This window comes from Eucalyptus grandis, chromosome 1, assembly GCF_016545825.1.
Source record: "Eucalyptus grandis isolate ANBG69807.140 chromosome 1, ASM1654582v1, whole genome shotgun sequence".
NCBI classification, from domain to species: Eukaryota; Viridiplantae; Streptophyta; class Magnoliopsida; order Myrtales; family Myrtaceae; genus Eucalyptus; species Eucalyptus grandis.
This window is the reverse complement of record NC_052612.1, coordinates 40,704,239-40,718,304: the sequence shown is the minus strand read 5'-3', so window position 1 is coordinate 40,718,304 and position 14,066 is coordinate 40,704,239. Positions and strand designations below refer to the sequence as shown.

At 40.1% G+C, this 14,066-nt stretch overlaps 1 protein-coding gene across 1 annotated transcript; it reads right to left on the bottom strand.

The window, feature by feature from the left end:
- Positions 1 to 5,933: 5,933 nt before the first annotated feature.
- LOC104442778 (glucan endo-1,3-beta-glucosidase 8) lies at positions 5,934 to 9,817 on the bottom strand. The gene is made up of 2 exons (XM_010056171.3): positions 8,580 to 9,817; positions 5,934 to 7,214 (listed from the first exon to the last, which is right to left on the bottom strand). Exons 1-2 carry the CDS (start codon positions 8,912 to 8,914, stop codon positions 6,113 to 6,115), a joined length of 1,437 nt encoding a protein of 478 aa, XP_010054473.1. The 5' UTR covers positions 8,915 to 9,817; the 3' UTR covers positions 5,934 to 6,112.
- Between the last annotated feature and the right edge of the window lie 4,249 nt (positions 9,818 to 14,066).

Below are 14,066 nucleotides of genomic sequence, written 5' to 3'. Positions count from 1 at the left end.
GCATGGACACGTTCGTCCCTAGAAAACAAAGAACAAGTTACGTCGGAGCATGTAATTTGGAAAATCTAGCTATTTGACTGGGAATAAGGAAAATCATGAATTTTGCAATTTGGCAATATATCCTTATCGCACAATCAACGCATCGGGTCTTCCTTCGTTATGCACGTTAAGTGTTTTCGGCGCACATTGATGGGACGTGACCGCGGGACCGATTAAAGAAATTACGAAGATAGTTTGTTTATTGTAAAAAAAAAGTGCGAAATTAAATATTGCACGTCGATCAATTGCTTTGGCCGCCAATGCAGCGCATCCATTCAAACGATTGCATTTCGTGCAGGAACACGTAGCGGACCCAAGTCTCGAGACGGGGAGCAATTTTTCCAAATTAAAAAATTCAGGTTTTTTTTTTTCAAAATTTATATTGGGAAATTATTCCCACAAAACGACAAAAGAAATGCTACGATAATGACCTTAATGGAAATGAAAAAATTTTAAAAAGTAAAAATGTCATATGAAGATATAGCTAGACGACGATGAGCAAATTGAATTTGCATAATATATAAGGATTGGTGGTCACTCGAGTTGTTGGGGGCTACGACTTTAGGGGCAGGGGCAGCACATGAGAGTCCATATCCAATAATTCTTTCTAATTATTCTCGAATTTGTGCAATACAATATACATATATATGTATATATATATATAGGGTCCTTATCAAGATCAATGGAGACAATAAACATTATAATGATGGGACGACATCATACTTTGAATGACTCAAAATAATTGATGACTAATTCCGTAAACACTCCAAAATTCCAAATTGTTTCACATAAATTATGCCATTGCACCACCATTTTCATTTGACTCGGTTCGCAAATATTAATGATTTAGAAAAATAAAATTTATAATTTTTCATTGTTTATGTTTCTTATCATCTACACTTCTCAGGCATTGACTATTGTTAATAATAAAAATATTTATATCCACTCATATTTTCAAGGGCTAAGAATTATTGAGGTTGGGAAAATCTTTTCTTGAATTATTGACTTCTCACAAAGCAAACGGAACCAACCAAATGAAGCCAACTGATCAAAAACATTCGAAGCCTCTCTCTCGCGAAAAGCTTTGCCTCCTCGGATGTGATTTCTTTCGTACCAATAAGCTACCAACTCCGTCAATTTCTCGAACTGTACACTTTTCTTTTTCCTCTTGAAGATAGGAATAAAGATGTCATGGAAGGAAAAAAAATCAAATACCATAGTCAAGGGAAGAAAAAAAAAAAAACTCTGAAAAAGAGACTGGGGTACGGATCAAAATGGAGAGACACGAGCAGGCAGATATCATCTTTGCTTTCCCAATTCCCATAAATTCACCACCAACTTCCTTTCTTTTTACAGCCTTGAGTCATGTCATACCGACTAAAGTTTGGACCGACATGTCCTATGATTTTCGTGGTGGTGGGTTATTTCAATTACGCCACCCCCACTCCCCTTTGTCCCCACCCTTTCCTACCATTCATCTCCTTGTAAAATTCGACCCCATTAAAATTTTCTTTTTTCTTTTATTTTTGCTTAAATGTCAAGAATTGGATTTTAAAAGAGTCGCCACAATTCTTTTGTTTACACAAACAAAGACACCAATGATTTCTCATTAAGGGTGATTGGCTTTCGGATGAATAGTTCCCATCTTGAAAATCAAGAATCACTCACCAAAGACCAATTATAAAAATGGCAACTGAAAACCATCTGTTGGTCCAATAGAACTAAATGAATAAACCTAAAATGTTTCTATTGCGTGTTGTATGGACGTTACATTAAGCACGCGATTCTAATGAAGGAGATGATGTAAAAGGGACCTTAATGTTTATGTAGGAGTGTGGTTGGCGAATCAATCCCCTAAATTGAAATCCTTATCATGAGATTATGCTAAAGTTTCGAGCTATGGATGTTAGCGTGAAGGCATTGAAGAAACGAGCAAGAGAAAACAAGGACCCAACGGAGAGGACAATAATGAGATAAGTCTCAATTTAGATAGCAAGAAGAGGGCATCAATGTCCTCATTAAGACATCGATGAAAGTCTTTGTCGAGGACTTTGAAATTGGTAGAATACATTAACAACACTTATCTAGAAAATGCAGAAAGAAGGGGAAATTTAATTTCTTTTCAAAGTTGCAGAAATCATTTATCAAAATATACAAATATAAATACCAGTCCAGCCCAAGCGGGCGATTCCATCCCTTGAATTGGGAATCGGACCGGTCCCCATGGGAACCACTAGTTCGATTCTAAGGGGTTCTTGATTTTTTTGCATACCCCTAGTTCTCATTGGAATCACCGTTTTCTTGCCATCTTCTTTAAATTCAAGTTTGGAGATTCTAATGGGTTTATACCATCAAAATCTTAAACTAATATACTTGTGTCACATTTACTCTAAACTAATTTTTATGCTACTAAAAATTCCAAATTGGTACATCTTGGCATATTTATCCCAAACTATAAAAATCTCTTATCATATGGCTATAACAAATTTGTTCTCCATTAGCTTCCGTTTAAAAATCCTTGTTGAAATTCTGGTGTGGAAATGCACTAGGCAAACAACTTGGATGATTAGCATGTTACGTGGAAATTTACCATAAATGGGTTTCCTAAATGACGTCATTACGGGGAAGCCAGATTTGAAGAAAATAAATCGAGATTGGGAAATCTGTTAGTTTTTTTTTTTTTCTATATAAGCTTCTTCACGTTTCGAAAATTCCCTAAAATCCCTAGATTTTGCTCCAATTTTGCCTTAAAATTTTTTGATAAATTTGTCACAAATGTATAAATTTGAGATTTTTTGCAACACGGATATTAGTTTGGGGTGATGTGACACAAATACCAGTTCACTTTCTGTGGTATTTTCACCATTTAGTATTTTCTCTCTCAAAAGTGCTAGATATCATCGAGTTAAACAATTCCACTTTCGGCACAAGTCGCACTAGTCAACGGTGAGCGAACCAATCTCACATGCTAGGCATGGGAAGTCCATACCCAAACGGGATAGAGCGACATGGAGCGACCGACGATAAAAAAAAATCCGCGATCTAGATTGGCCTCATTTTCCTCAAACTGATGAAAGGTGGATGGTATGGACCCAAATGGGGGGCGTTATCGCCCTGTCCCTATAACCTTATCTGTGCAATGTATGTACCACAAAAGCACTGGTCGCGCCTCCATGCTTTTTGGTAGGACATGTGCTCTCCTCTTGAGGGAAAAGCTCCCTTGTCTCGGCCACTAAATGCTGTCTCGACAACTTCTTCTCGCGAGGCACATGCAATGCCCTCCCTCCATCACTTATTGTCCAGGACGCGCAAATTGCAAATGCTTCTTCACACTCACTCAACACTAAAAAGAGTCAAAAGACCCTTTATCAACAAACATGGATGCGGAAGAAGAGGCGAAAGGGAAGGGGCGGAGAGCTCGTGCTTGCATAGGATTTGGCTGGTTGGTGAGTTCGGGCCCTCATTCAAGACTAAGTCTGTCGCTCCGGGCCCTTATTTGAAATATAAATATTCACTCTAAGCCCCTTTTTTGAGAGAGAAAAAGATTTCACTCTAGACTTTTATTTGAAGTTTTTGCACAAACTAGTAAAGATTGCGGCGATGTTTGTTTTGTTTCTCTCTTGAGTGTACCTTTACAATTGTAAAGCTCATGGCGAAAATTGTGCCGTTGATGATGGTAATTAGTCAAAGTTACCTTGTCACCGCTCATACTTGGATTTGGACTGGTGATTAGTCAAAGTTTACATCTTTTGTGTGTGTGTGTGTATATGTTATATATAAATTATAATCTATATAAAGCGGCTTTATTTAGAATTTTAGATGGCGGGAAAGGTTTACAGCTCACAGCTTATGTAATGGATATGGGGATACACACGACAAGAAAAGGATAAAGGAGAAAGCTGATCATTATTGGGGCGTTGCATCCAAAGATGGAAACTTAGAGGAAAGTGCGAAACCTCAAATCAAGTATTCATTGTTTGCTCGAATCTTAAGATTACAAGCGTGTAGAGAGTCGTTTTCTTCTCTAAGTGAGAAGTCCTCACTGCTCCAATTATTCACAATCAAGGGCATCGTTTGTCACATCGTCATTTGGTCCGCCACAGTGAAGAATAATGCTACCATTAATCTTTAGGCGAAAAATTAAAAAGAAACCTTAAGTGCATCGTGTAAATTGCATCCAAGATCAGTGCATCCCCTTGCTCTTAGATCATACTATTGCGAGAGGCGAGAGGCCCATCGAATGCTTAGAAATATCATCGCATCCTTCAGGACGGTGCAAGGATTGCTCAAATTCTCGAGCTAATATGGTCCACGGTTTGCATCACACCCGGCGCATCCCAAAACTTCGAACCTCGCCCGATTTGTTTTAGTTAGGGTTTCTAAATCGAAAATTAATTTCAAATATAAGGAATTTATATAGTCGAGTATTCATCGCATCAAATTTCAGGCCCAAGGTTGGTTTTTCTTGGCAAATTTCCTTTCACGAAGCCAAATTCATCCACAGGTGAAAATTCGTGCGTTGAAAAGTTCCAAGGCTTGCCAAAAAGAACATAAAAGGAAAGTTAGATGTTTCTCCCATTTTGGGTCCCCTTCAAATTCTCTTTTGGAGCATCATAGGCTACACGGAGTCCACCAGATGCATGTACGCATCCGAGGATCTCGCTTATGAATTTATGGGCCCTTTGTTTCTGCGGAAACGACCAAGCGGACATCAACGATGATGAAATTGGACTCAACCAATCGAGCCCATCAATCCAAGAGATTACCTCGCTCGTTTTGTAAATTATGGTGCACGGAATCGATCACGGTGCAGAAATGTATATAGACAAGTGTAGAATTCACTCTTGGCGAGCTGTGTTATCGCGATATATAGTATGATGAACGTAGTGAATAACCGCTCATCGAGGCGCAGTTATTGTCTGTCGGAGTTTCACGACACAGCTGTTGCCTATATCTCCCCAATCTGGTTTCGGTTCAACCCGAGATTGAAATTGTGGATTGTTTAACTTGCTCGTTAGCTAGCTGCTTTCAGCGGTGCGGAAAGTGGCTCGTCTACGAATGTTCTGGTTTTATAACCTGGGGTGATTGGCTTCGCAAGCTCGTGTTTGTTCTACATTGGCCTCTCTTTCGGTTGGAACAAACTAGCAGGAGTTGGCCCATCGACGCCATAAATCCCGCAATGGCTAGATTCCTAGGACTCTTCATCTATGCCGGACTGGTGCAGCCTGATCAGTGTGGGGGTAATTCCTTCAAAATGACAAGATATCCCATGTTGTGGATTCTAGGATGATGCCAGGACCGCGGTTCGCCTTTCTGGTGGGTGAAGCTTTCTGGATAATCGGTTATCGAACACGACATCAAAGCCCGCTTCCCAGTTTCAAATCCTGGCTAAACCTCTTCTGCTTGGTCTGCTTCCGTTTGTCAAGCGATGCTGCTCCTGTTCTCCTGCGCTACGTTCTTTCAGCACTAGTACTTCGATTCTGAGACGGCAATGAATGGATGGCGGTCTAGAGAGAAGCTCCAAGTTTGCAGCTCCCGACCATGGCTACAGCTATCTAAACCAACTGTTTTCAAGACAAATCTATTTGAATTTGTCACCCGTTCTCGACCTCGAGCTTGCGATAGTGCTGAATAAAATCACATATCACATTTGAATATTATCGGGGCAGGTTCAAAATTCGCTACCATCATGGTAAATGAAGTCGCCATTTCACGGCCCTAACAAGCCTTGCTTTTACTCTCTTTAAATCCTTGACACAATGGAGCTCGGGCATTTTCAACTGATCACGCCTGGGGAAGCATGATGATTCACTTGATTAATGGGCGAATATCTACAATATTCACGACCTACCAAGCTCATGTCAGACGTACGTGCACCAAACGGACATTATGAATTTAAAGTATGCATAGTCCAATCATTGAACTATCGTTACATTGCTAATTTTAACTCAAGATGAACTCTCTGTAACTTTATTGTGTTCAACAATGAAAAACAATGAGGATACAAGAGAGTATCGAAAACCCAAAAAATCAGAAATAATACATACGGAAGCTATCTACAAGGACAAAAAGGCTATTGGAAAAGGAAAGCAAACACCGCCGATAGCACTAGAGCCACCAAAGAAGGCCCCAGTGAAGAGGATGGGGAAGCAGCAATCTGGATGATAAAGTTGCACGTGCCTTGCGATATGTTCTGCGTCGTGACAGTGGCCAAGCCTTCAAAGTTGCAGCTGAGAGGGTTCTGATTTTGAACCTGGTAGTACATGTTGAACGCGTATGACGCGTTGCCATTGGCATCTAAGCTGTTGCAGGACGATCCGTATCCTAGGGATGTGCAATCTGCAAAGGTGCAAGCATAGTTTATGTTCGTCCCCAGCTTGCTCAGATCGTTCGCTTTAGGATTCAGCACGCACCACTGCTGAGGAAGATAATTCACATTCTTAGCGGCAACAAGGAACTTGTTCTGATTCTGGCCAGATAGATCTAATGGGAACTTGGGCTGCCCATCGTAGCGGAATATCCCCCAGTGCCGCTCAAAACTTCCTGGGGCGATGCTCTTCGCATCCTCATCAATAAGACCAAAGAGGTATACTTCAATGTAACCAGGCCGGAGTGGGGTCCCAGTATTGGCCGCGAGCCTCGGCATAAGACCGTTGTAGAATCTAACAGCACTAGCTATATTGGCATTCTTGTCACCATCTGTAGGCCATCCCACTTCACCCACCATGAGGGTCATGTCCCCATGGCCCACCGCCTTAAGAGCCGATACTAGAGTGTCGAAGTTGGCATCGAACACGTTCGTGTATTGTATCCCGTTGTCCACGACTGGGGTGGCCCCATCGAAGAAGGCATAGTCGATGGGGAAGTTGTCGTTACCATAGAGACTCAGGAATGGATAAATGTTGACGGTGAGAGGTGCGCTGTTCTTGGCTAGGAACTCGACAATTTGGGTCATGAGATCGCTGATGTCAGTCCTAAACCTCCCAGCGGATGGTACGGGATTGCTGACGGGGGAGTTGTACACGTCTGCGTTCACAGGTACGGTGGCCTTAACGGTGTCCCCAACCCCTACCTCATTCAGGGCATTTTGGATGTTCTGAAGTGCTGGGAAGGTGACATTTAGGAATGAGCCATTGTAGGCTGAGAGAAATGGCTCATTTCCAACTGCTACATATCTGTGTTAAGAACAAAGTACTTCATCAATGATTATATTCCGTAAAACAGCAAGTTCCGAGTGAGATATAGATAGATATACATGCATTTGTGAGATTGCAACAGACATTCTCACCCCAGTGAGAGATTTTCAGTCAAATTTTTCCATGTTGATTTCACTGGCAATAGAACAATCTACCACACATAATGTAAGACTACTCAGCAAGTAGTGAGAAGGACAGTTACCACAGGAGGCAGAAGAAATAATTTTATTTCATTGTTGAGGGCCAATTTCTCATCATAATCTTCTGCTTCAATCAATCGCATATATCAAGGCACGAGTATAGAATGAAAAGAAAAGGCCTTTGCGCTCTGCAGTTGTGTTACAGCTCCCAAAAAGGTATCACGGTTTAATCTAATCAATGGATGTTTCTAACCTCCTAACGACACATCACCCAAGCTTGTTGATTGCTACTGTCTAATGCACACATCTCACCTGCCAAATCATGAAGGGAAGCTTACTCTGGTCCGACTTACAAACAAATTCCACCTTACATAGTAGTGACTTATCAAGAACCAAGTCACAAATCCACAACTTCTAGAGCAATTTGTTGCTTGCTCGTATTGGTTCTTTAATCCTGTTTAACTCCATAGCTAACCATGGGGAAGAAATTTCAAGTTCCTAAAACTTTGTCACAGTGCTATCAGATGGCCACAATTACGCGATCAAGTTATTGGTTTCCTAGAAGAAAGATGTCACAGAGGGTTCACTTTGCAATTTTTTGTATCTTCAGTCCGGCCGCGTAGAAGGAATCAGGCAACTAAGATCAAACTGGTTATGCAGGACGGACATCATCGAAACAGTAAATGCTGAAAATTTGCAAATCAGCAAGAAATTACGACTTAAACATGTAGAACTGAATTTTCAGAAGAAGATGCCCAGGACTCCCCTTAGAATTAAGTATTGCGGACTCTTCTTTTAAGGACATTTTGGGACAACGCAAGCATTGAATGCACGTCAGATTTGGGCATCAACAACTTTATACGCAAGAAATAAATAATTTCTTCTGCCACGTAATTTCAGACAGATCAAGAGAGTCAACAGACGAGCAGATCCCAACAACTATCAACTTTAATCATAAAGAAATGTCCAATGGGTTCTTTTCTTGTGAACAACCGCATTAGCTAAGCTAACAACATATTCTTCCATTAATGCAAACCTCACGGCAGAGCAATTTTCAACAATTTGGTCAATTTCAAGAGGCAGAACAAGGAGCTTATTGGAGCAATAACCCCTGGTAAAAACCGCACTCGATCAACCAAGTTGACTCAGATTTTCAAAAACTTAAGCAATGAGAGAACCACGACAGCTAGTCCACCAAACTTACTTGATGCTAACTCCCCCATTGAAGTTGTACCGGGTGACGTTGCGCTGCACCCACTGCTTCGCCCTCTCGTAGCTGGTCATGGAAGCGAGCTGGTCGTTCGGTATGGCGACCATGACCTCGATGTTGCTCCCCGCGAGGGCGCTCAGGGTGTACTGATCGGCATCGAAAAGCTTCACCTTCTTGATCCCATTGTCCTTCAACATTTGCACCACTGTCCCCGGGGGCAACTCGTGAGTGGCCATCGTGCCCCAATTCACACCAAGACCCTCCACGTGAGCAACAAAAACGGAACAACCCAACAGCCCCAAGCACAAAACCCACTTGGAAAAATTCATCCTTTTTCCTTATTTTCCCCAAAATTATTTTTTCTTTTCACCCTCCTTAGTGAATAAGGGGGTCTCAACTAGAGTGCTGATTATATCACTCTGTATCTCACTACTCTGAGAGATATAGACAGAGAGAGGGAAGCAACGGTTTTTTGAAGGTTGGACGGCTGGTGACAGCGATTCCCACCCACAGAAATTGAGGACGTGAAAATATTCGCTCTTTTAAAAGGTTAAACACAAAATAATGTAAGAATTAGACCAGAAAGCAATACAAGGATAAAGGAAGAGTAAGAAAAAGAGAAAGGGGAATTCTCTGAATCTCAAGGCAAAAAGGTGGGTATCCTTTTTTATTGGCCAAAGAAAAAGCCCACAGGTAATCGGTGAACGAATGCAATAGGTGGATTAGCAATATTGGAACTTGATAAAACCTCGAAAGAACGAGAGAGAGAGAGAGGGGATATCACCAAGGAGACCCAAAATGAGAGCTTTGAGCAGTATTAAGCGAAGAGGATGGTGATCAGACAGAGACGAAGGATGGGTTTTGTAAATTTAAAGATTCAAACCGAGAAGGAAAAGTATGATGAGCTGAAACACAGAGGAGGTTCTAGAAAACAGAGCAACGAGCTGGAAGAAGGAGCTGAGCCCGCTCCATTCTATAGCATCCACCTCCAAACTATGTGTTCCCTATTCAGAGAGAGACAGGGCAAACGTGAGGAGGAGGAGGAGAAGAAGAGCGAGAGAGAGACAGAGACAGAGAGACAGAGAGGTGATAATGAATTTGGGAATGGTGAGAACTCCTGCTGTTGCACTTGCAGTAGGAGAGAGACTAAGGAATAAACTTTGAGTATTCATCGAATAAAATTAGTACGAATCTTTACCGCAGAGAGAGAGGGAGAGACAGTGGGGACGCAACTAATGCTAACAGCAAATAACTAAAAAAACTATTGTTTAGAGTCGACCAGTGGAGGAATAATGTCAGGATTTGTAAAGTTTGCTTTCTTAGATTTCATTTTCGTGGACCCTTTTCCTTCTTCTTTTATAATCTCTCCATTACCAAAGGAATCAACTGATCTCCTTAATGGGGTAAGAGAAGGGCAAAAGAATCCGACCGCTGATCTGACTATGAAATCACTTACACTTCATGATGTTGCGAGAAACTTTACCCTACATCCTGCGTATGATTTTCATATACAGCTTACTTTTTTCAAATACTTAACACAACCTCCATTGTATTAACTTCATCAAGTTTTCCATTTTCCAAACCGTTGAAAAATTCACTTGCACTTGATCCATAAATGAATTTAAAGACCCGCATATCTTATGATTAGAGTGGCTTTGCGAGGATACGATATCCAAGAAATCATATACGACTCGACCTTATTGAAACACGGTTCAAAGGGTAAAAAAATAGATGATAACCAATAAATAATGTACGACTCGCCCTTATTGAAACATGATTCAAAGGGTAAAGAAATAGATGTTTGATATGAGTAAAAATTCTATTATGTGTCGGTTACTGTTATATTTCTCTAAGGATCTTTCATACGACAACAAGAAAGAAACCGCCAATGCAAATCTCTACTCGCTCTCTCTCTTTATAGGTTATGGTTCCAGTTAAATTAATAATGATCTATATGATTCTAGACGGAGGAGTTAGGTTCGGCTAAAAGAAGACAATGGTGGTGGGGTAATACCTTTCCAATGAACCCAGCCCCACCCCCTCCCCCTCCCCCGCCCCCTCCCCTCCCCCAAAAAGCTCCGACCTCAGTTAGATTAGACGGGTGGAAAAATGTGATTTTGATGTGGCGAGGGGGTCCACTAATCCCTCCAGCTCCTCCCTCCTCCCGGTGTCGTCCTAACGAAGGGGCCTCACTGTCTGCGGATCCACCTTTTTTTTCCACTACATGTGATTCGCACCATTTGCTTTATCCTATGGCAAAGTGTCGTAGTTTTCCAAAACCCTGCTCGCTGGTCGGTGGCCGACGCGTTGCGGAGGAGGAGGAGAGAGAGAGTTGGCCACACAAGTACGCTTCAGGCTAGGGCCACAGGGAACCCCTCTTCGTGATTAGGGCAAAGAGGAGCCGAGTCATGTGTCCCGGTGTCGTCCACGAGATTACGCTGTCTATGCCCTGCCCTCGAAAGACGCGTGGGGTCTTCGGTTCGGCTTTCGCTTCCTTAGGGTTCGGAAGGAACGTGCCTGGGAAAAATGATACCTAATAGAGTCTAAGTTTCAAGACGGATGACCTGTCCTGATTTGTGTATTCACAGAGAGAGAATTTGTTACCATGAACCAATAAATATCAATTTGACTTTATCCTTGATTAAAGAAAAACATCTATTAAGAGTCCATTTGATATTAATATCCATAATATTGTCATGTCATGTAGCAATTAAAAAAAAATCATAATTACAGCATGACATTACAACATTATTGATACCAAATTGAAGTTTATTCACTCGTGGTGACAAATTCTCTCCCTATAAAAATATAAGTAATGGATAAGTCATCCGACTCAAAATTTATGTTAACAAACTCTCTCTCTCTCTAAATAAATAAGTAATGGATAAGTTATCCGACTAAAAATTTAACTTTGATTTGGTATCAAAAGTGTTATCATGTCGTGCCGCAATTACAATGTGGATGAGGATAAAATGTGCTCGATGATCTTTACAAAAAAAAAAAAATGTGCTCGATGATACGTGTTTTTAAAGCAACGATGCACCGAAGCATTTGGAAAGCGACTTCTGGGAAGGCGACGATGAGGTGCTTCGGTTATCGAGGCACTTTCATCTTCCAAATATTTGTCAAACCAGTAGTACAAGCTGAAATATGTCCTCTAAGAGTAACCGTTGCCCAATATAAATATACCAATAAACCTTGCGTTGCAGAAAATGATTCTTCAACTTTCTTATCAATTTGTCTATTTATTTGATTTAGCTATTTACCATTGTCCAGGATTTGCAACGTGGATAAATATTTTCTACCAAAGTTCCTTACTTAGAGTTATTTTCATAGTAGAAGTCTTTGTAGTATTTGGGTCAAAAAATATAGGCTACAACAACCGGTTCACAAGTGATGATTTCATTATTGAATATTATCTACTTGGTTGTTTCCGATCTAAATTGACTTTTCTCTCCGTTCTCTTTTGATTTTCTCTACTTTCTATATTTCTTCCCTTTTCTATGACTCTAAATCCATCTTTAGTATAAGTGCTTCCATAGTTCTTGATCAGTTGGTATCAAAGCTAGATCCTTTGTCGGTCCGAGAACAAACATGAAAGGAAAATCTCAAATTGTCCTTGTTTAAAGGAGAAAAGAAAACATCTCTCTTATTCTTCATTCCACTCCCATAGCGTGATGTACATTGAGCATTTCAACAACTCTCATTTTGCACTCACCATAGAAGAGAGAGAGAGAGAGAGAGCTTATGCTAGAAACTCAATTGCATTTTGAAATTGGCATTTTGGTAGGTAAAGTGACGTGGTGCCCAAACCTAATAAAAGGTAGTTATAAATTTCCTCCCATCTATTTTTATTTTTTTATCATCGCCGGCCTTAATTTGGCCGACGCAGTTGCACTTGGAATAGTCCAACTCCCATCACTCAAATTAAACCAAATAAGCCAAACTAAAGTTGTCTGAGCCGCCAAAAACCAATTAAAATGAAAACAGTTCCTTTTTTTTTTTAAATATTTTTTTCCGAAACTTCTTCCCTTGGACCAATCCTTGAAAAGGTTAAATGAAAAGAGAAAAGGGGGATGGCACCTTATCGAGCGATAAAAACCTTGGCTTAAAAAAGGGAGAAAAGGATGACTTTTTTCTTCTTTATTTCCCAATTTTGGCCTTTGAGAAAACTAGTGGCTGTGGATTCATCATTTTTCTATTCCAAGAATATTAATGGATAAGGATGGCTACGTCCCCTCCCACCGCAAACCCCATCATGATACGTTCACACTTTCCTTCTTCCACAAGGCCATTCCTTTCCTTTTCCCAATCAATTGGATCCTCCCGTGTGTGAAAATGGCTAACTTTCCAAAGAGGTAGATGCTTTGTCAATTCGTTTGATTCCCAGAGAACGACTTGAGTTGAAACGGCGAGTTTTGCGACTAAAAGGGAAAATTTTATTAGGGTTAATATCACGATAAATTTGTGACGGATTTATCCCAAATTAATTTTTTGACCGCCAAAAATTTTAACTTAGTACATTTGTAATAAATTTATTCTTCGTTAGTTTTCATTAAAATATATTAATATCACAAAAAACTATTTACGCATGTTGCTAATGGAGTAAAACTCCAAATTAATACATTCGTTAACTATCACGTGTTATCTAATTTAGTAATCGACGATAAAGTTTAACAAACTAATAGAGAATAAATTTATTACATATGTATCATTTTGGGGTTTTAGATTATCAAGAAATTGATTTAAGTTAAATTTATCATATATATCAATTTGAGGTTTTTTATGATATTAACATTTTTTATTATATGTCACCATGAATGCAAGTTTTGTTGGTACCGAGATTTTGCTGTAAAGTTCCTTTTGGTTAAAAGCCAATACTAATCATATCTTACAAAAAAAAAAAAATTTAAAAAATATAAAAAATATTTTTTGTTTACCATTCTTTTTGAAAATGCACCGGTCGGAGAATTTTTTGCAATCGCGTACCACTCTTTTTGCATACACGGATGCAGTGACGAAATGACTTATCTTTTTTATTTTTTTTTTTCTTCTTTCTTTTTCTTTGGCGGTCGCTAGTGATGTGGAAAGAAGGAAAAAACGGGATGATAGCTGCGTCGAGCTTTAGTGCACATCTTTCTCCAAGAATTAAATAAATAAAATAGAAAAATAAAATAAAAATATTAAAAATAGCCATTGTTTAATCAACGACATTTGGTAAATTTGTAAAAAACGACTGCGTCGAACTTTAGATTTCTCCAAGAATTTATCATAGCCATTGTTTAATCAACGACAGATCCTTTAAAGATGTTCGAAATCTGAATCTAAATATGCTTTATTTTGTCAGTGGTCGAGGAGCTTCGCTTTAGCATCATTCGGTGGCGAGCTGAAACGACGGCCCAACGAGTGGATGTCAAAAGGGCCTACGAGGTCGGCAACGTCGGCCGTGTGCGGCTTTCATGGACACGTAAACGTCCTTCG